This window comes from Epinephelus fuscoguttatus, linkage group LG9 (genome assembly GCF_011397635.1).
Source record: "Epinephelus fuscoguttatus linkage group LG9, E.fuscoguttatus.final_Chr_v1".
Taxonomy (NCBI): Eukaryota; Metazoa; Chordata; class Actinopteri; order Perciformes; family Serranidae; genus Epinephelus; species Epinephelus fuscoguttatus.
Genome location: NC_064760.1, coordinates 42,345,245 through 42,351,244, shown reverse-complemented (window position 1 = coordinate 42,351,244; position 6,000 = coordinate 42,345,245). Strand labels below are relative to the sequence as shown.

General features: G+C 41.7%; 1 protein-coding gene across 1 annotated transcript in view; it reads left to right on the top strand.

Annotated features, from left to right (window-relative positions):
* Window positions 1-4,129: 4,129 nt before the first annotated feature.
* Window positions 4,130-6,000, top strand: part of slc7a11 (solute carrier family 7 member 11) — a 40,259-nt gene continuing 38,388 nt past the window's right edge. The window contains exon 1 of the mRNA XM_049585644.1: window positions 4,130-4,508. Within this exon, the coding sequence (XP_049441601.1) occupies window positions 4,235-4,508 (274 nt within the window). The 5' untranslated portion in view covers window positions 4,130-4,234. The remainder of the gene's footprint in view (window positions 4,509-6,000) is intronic.

The following is a 6,000-nucleotide window of genomic DNA, read 5'->3' as shown; positions in this document are numbered from 1 at the left end:
TTTAAACCTCTTAAACTGTTTAGATTTTAAACAACATATCACACAGCCGACCCACAGCAGAGGGCGCACCCTGGACCTGGTCATAACCTATGGCCTGTCCGTGGGTGTGTCCTCTGTTGTGGATCTGGCTGTGTCCGACCACTTTTGTGTGTTTTTTAACATCACCAGTTTTAACCAACAGGAGGCCCCGGTGAGAACAGTAAGGAAACGCTACCTAACTTCTGAAGTGGCTGCAAATTTTATCCAGATTTTACAGAGCACTCCTGCAGAGATTTTACCAGCACCCTGTGATTTTATTGTGGACAATTTTAACAACAAACTCAAGTCAACGCTAGACTCAGTGGCTCCACTTTTAATCAAAACAATTAGAACAAAACCTACCCCCATGGAGAAATCAGGAAATCAAACAACTGAAAAGATACTGCAGGAGTGCTGAGAGAAGATGGAGAAAATCAAACCTAACAGTCCACTACAAAATATTACATCAACATCTCAAAACCTACAATAACGCAGTCAAACAGGCAAGAATTTCTCACTTCAAAAAACTAATCTCTGACAATAAAAACAATCCCAAATTCCTCTTCTCCACAATTGATATTTTAACAAACAGTAATTTTAACAGATCACCTAAGACAACAACCAATGCCCTGTGTGAGGACTTTGCAGACCACTTCAGAAGTAAAATCAATGACATCAGATCCAGTCTTTTATCGCAACAGATTTTAACTGTCGACACACCTGGATCATTGCTTTTACCTGAGGGAGTTTTGCCCTGGTTGATGCGAGGACACTTGGTCGAGTTTTCTCCCAAGTAAAGCCCACAACGTGCCTTTTAGACCCAATTCCCACACCGGTTTTTAAAAAAATTTATGGATTCTTTGAGGAACAGCTACTGTACATGATGAATTGCTCTCTTCGGACAGGGTCTTCCCGGCCTCCTTGAAAACGGCGGTGAAGCCCCTTCTGAAGAAGAGCAATTTATCGACCTGTATCCAACTTACCATTTTTAAGCAAAATTTTAGAAAAACTGGTTTTTAACCAAGTAAATGATTTTTAAAATACAAATAACGCTTTAGAGAAGTATCAGTCTGGTTTTAGGATGAACCACAGTACCGAGACAGCCCTTTTAAAGATTTTAAACGACATCAGGTGCAATTTAGATAACAATAAACTCACAGTCTTGGTACTACTGGATCTAACCGCCGCCTTCGATACAGTAGACCATCACATTTTATTAAATAGACTGAGGCACCTGGTCGGCCTCTCTGGTACTGTTTTTAACTGGTTCGTCTCTTACCTTACTGATCGACACTTCTTTGTAAGTATGGATACATGTTCCTCAGGAACCCATGAAATAAAGTGTGGGGTCCTCCAGGGGTCAATTTTATGTCCAACTCTTTTTAATCTCTACATGCTTCCTCTGGGGGACGTCATCAGGAGGCATGGGATCAGCTCCCACAGTTACGCAGATGACACACAGCTGTACATCGCCGTGTCTCCTGATGACACAGGGCCAATTGATGCCCTTTTTAACTGCATTTTAGATATCAAGTCATGGATGGCAGTGAATTTCCTGCAGCTCAACCAGGACAAAACAGAGGTTTTAGTCATTGGTCCTGAAGGCCAGAGAGAGAAACTTTTACCAAAACTACAGGATTTTAAACCAACACAATCTGTAAAAAATCTGGGTGTGATTTTTGACCCTGAGCTCTGTTTTATTTCACATATTAAAAACATAACAAAGGCAGGTTTCTACCATCTTAAGAATATAGCCAGAGTCCGCCCGTTTCTCTCTCAGGCCAGCACGGAGGTGCTCATGCATGCTTTTACCTCCTGTAGGTTAGATTATTGTAATGCCCTGCTCTCTGGTCTTCCCAAAAAGTGTATCTCAAATCTACAGATATTACAGAATTCAGCTGCACGAGTGCTGACGAGGACCAGAGGGCAGGAGCACATTACACCAGTTTTAAAATTGCTGCATTGGCTCCCCGTGCGTTTCAGGATCTATTTTAAGGTTCTTTTATTAGTTTTTAAATGTCTTAACGGTCTTGGGCCTTCTTATTTATCTGACCTGCTTTTACCATATCAACCCTCGCGGACCCTGAGGTCCTCTGGCACCGGCCTTTTAACCATACCACAAGTTAGGACTAAAACACACGGGGAGGCGGCATTTAGTTATTATGGTCCCCGATTGTGGAACAGCCTGCCGGAGAACCTCAGAGCTGCAGAGACTGTTGATGTTTTTAAAAAGAGGCTCAAAACTCATCTTTTTAATCAGGCTTTTAACTGATCTCTTTATTTATCTATTTTAAATTCCTCTTATAACCGATTTATCCATTTATTATCTATTTTTTATTTATTTTTTATATTCTTACCCTTCCTCTTTTTACATTCTTATCTCATTTAACCTTTATCTTTTGTTATTTTAGTTAGCCTATAGGTTTTAGTTTTGATGCATTTTATGTCTCTGTTTTAGATCATTCTTACCTAGCTACTAACTCAATTTTATGAGCTAAATAGCTTTTTGTTTATTTGGTTCTTTTTATACCTTTTATCCTATCTTACTGTTTTAGTCCCTCAGCTATTAGCACCAGTGTTTCCTCACAGGGGCCTACCACACTGAGAGTTGTTCCTGGTCTCCCAATGGGGGTGCCGTTGGGAGACCGCTCTGACCTGGATGGCTGTAGGGCACTGCACCTTGGTGTGGAGCCTCATGTCTGCCCGGGTCGGGGAGGTCTCTATGGCGGCGCTCCCTGTGGCTGTGGACCGTGGGCCCTCTCAGTGTGGACGGCCCCCAGAGGTGGCTTTTTCCTTGCCTCGGGTCTCGGTGCTCGGCCATGTCTCTTTAGTGATAGTGTGTGTGTGTGTGTGTGTGTGTGTGTGTGTGTGCGTATACTGTATGTATATTTACGTATTTCTATGTGGGGTGGGAGGGTTGGGTTTTCTCTTTTATTTTTGTTTTCTGTTTTGGATCTTTGTTGTTTTTAACCTCTGTGAGGCACTTTGTGTTACTGTTGTATGAAAAGTGCCATATAAATGAAGTTGATTTGATTTGATTTGAATTATTTTAATGCTGGGCTACCCAGAGCTTTACATCTGTCCAACGGACAATATTTTAAGCCTACACACTTAAAAAAAACAGTTCCTGGAAAAAGAAGGATATCTCATGGTTAAAAGAGTTGTTTGAGTAACATTTGCTAAAACCTACAATGTCCAGCAGCTTTTTTTTTTTTTTTAAATGAATCTACGTATGTATTTCCTATTCCCTTCATTGGGAAAGAATACCTAAGAACCTCAGAGAGAGTCAATAACTAGAACATCAGATATCACTATCCTTTTAAAGAAACATTTTTAAAAACAAATTGCTTTGATGAATGCTTTGTCATGAAGGTATTGGTGTCATAATCATTGCTGTATGCTGTATGTTACTGCATCTGTCCTTTTTCACCCTTTTTTTCTGCTTCCTTTTCTTCAGTGATTCAACATGTTCAACATGATTCAACATGTTGTCACCATGAGAAGAACTTTGAGCTGCATTTGTTGTAATAAGTGGATCTGTTCCAAGTAAAACAACACTGGAAAGTTTGCCAACACATTTCCTAGTTTGTGTTCCTTCAAAGACACTGTACCACACCCCACAACAATCCAAGGTAGTCTGTGCGAAACCTCCTTTAAGTGGCTGCTTTTCTTCTCCCAGCTGGTACCCACATGTTGCCATGAATACAGCTATCCCAGAGCTGAAGTCATACAGCTTTTGTTACGTTAATGCAGGATGAGGTAACCCTGATAACAGAGTGAAACCCTTTTTGCTGTGTCATGTTTAAGCTTGCATTAAAGGAGCACCTCACCTAGTGAGTCAGAGGTGATTTTTTTAGAAGTAACTGAATGGCTTCATAGAAATAGGGAGAGAAGGAAGGAGGGACCACAGGAAACCATAAACAGGATGAGACAGCAGTACAGACTGGAGTTAGTGAGAAAGAGGAACAAGAGAAAAAAAGTTTTAAGTAAGAGTGGTGGAGAGAGAGAGAGAGAGAGAGAGAGAGAGAGAGAGAGAGAGAGAGAGAGAGAGAGAGAGGGAGGTCTTTACTCTCTGGGACTTAGTTTTTAACTGTCTGCACCAGTCCCACAATCTGAGTGTGTCTGGGCTAGACCACAGGGACAGATCCCAGGTGAAATACACTTTGAAAAAGAGGAGACCGTGTGTGGTTGTGAGTGTTAATAGGTGTTTAAGAAAATGACCAAAAGGCCTGCATCTAGTCAAAAAGATGGAAAAGTCGCAGCGAATGGGCACCAAAATAGAGCTCAGTCAGATCCTGGTGGGAAACCGCAGGGTGACAGGAAGGTGGGCCTGGGGAAGAAGGTGACCCTGCTCCGTGGGATCTCCATCATCATCGGGAGCATTATAGGAGCTGGGATCTTCATCTCTCCAAAGGGCATCCTGAAGCACTCAGGCAGCATAGGAATGTCCCTGATTGTTTGGATCGCTTGTGGTGTGCTGTCACTATTCGGTGAGTTGGTTCACAAGTGGATCAGTGGGTCAAAGAGATGTCTGTCCTGGTTTAAGAGCAGCTACATTTAACTAAGGTGCTGGTGGAGGTGAAAGTTACAAAATATATGAATCCTAGACAAAATTCTAGCAATGTGGCACACCAAATTTCTTATTCAAATTTTTAAAAGTGCACTCAGTAGAGCACAGATTTGCTGCTCAGCTACTCTGGACAATTCTTGTAATTCCAGCAGACACGCTGCAGCGCGTTTCAGAAGCATCCCAGAAGGGCAGGGTTCTCCTGCTAACAGGCACTGAATGTAAAATAGAGATACAATATAATTATTATGATGAATGTACTTTCAATAACCAAAATAACACAAATCCTTAATGTGTCAGAATAGTAAAATAAGTGACTGTATTTGCTCCTGCTTAAAAAAATACACTTTCTGTGCAGCATCATCCCCACACCTGAGTAGCGAGCGGTAGAGTACTGAAACTCATGTAAAAGTCCAATTACTCCCATAAAAAATTACTCAAGTAAAAGTGAAATTATGCCAAAATATAATTACCTCCCCAGCTTTAATTTGGATGCAACATGGGCCAAGAACAAATTTCTGCACAGGTTCCAAACAGATGTGATCAGGGAACTGAATCCAGTTTTGATCCACCTGAGGCTGCAGACAGGAAAAAGGGAAGACATGCTAATTGTGCCATCAAAGAAGATGTGTAAAACAAATCAGTGTGCAAATATGAAAAAAAAATCATGTGGAAAGCTCAGGCTTTCACACTTGCACAAAGGCATACATGTCAGAGTCCTGCATGGGTCAATTTTTAAAAACCAGCACAGTCCATACCTGAAAAGCTCAGCATCAGGACTGACTCTTTACCTGCCATTATGTCTTAGTCAAAGGCGCACCTGCCTGCACCCATATTTAAAAGTCCTGCAACCCAACCCGCACCCGTGATTAAACACACACAAACCTTGTTTCCATCTAAAAGTGATTCGAATCTTTGGGAAATGTGCATTTTTAGAAATGCGAATCGTGTGTTTCCATTAAATGTTTGCAGCGTGAAAACTACACTATGACTACACAACTACGCAACATATCAAGCTATCCAAGCCGGCTGCTTTCATATTTCTTTCAATAATTTCCATTTTCTCCATGGAGAGAGGACTGCAAGCCTTATTTACAATCAGGCAAGTGGAAGTAGAGCTGTCAGCTCAGCTTCTCTTGGCCATAAGAAGAGCCATCATGAGAAGAAGACAGCAAACCGTTTTAATTAACGCTCTTGCCCAAGAGATCTGCCCCCGCATAGCCAGGGCTGAATGTGTAAACATGGTTAACGTTAGCTAACGTTACTAACCTTTGCTGCTGCTGTTGATCATGGACAACAGCGAGGTCACAATTGGCCTCTGGCCAAGGATGTCGTCAAGTTCATGATAGTTGAATTTCGCTCTGCCCCCTGAACTACTTTTGGAAAGCACACAATTCTCTGCCAGGTACTTTTGC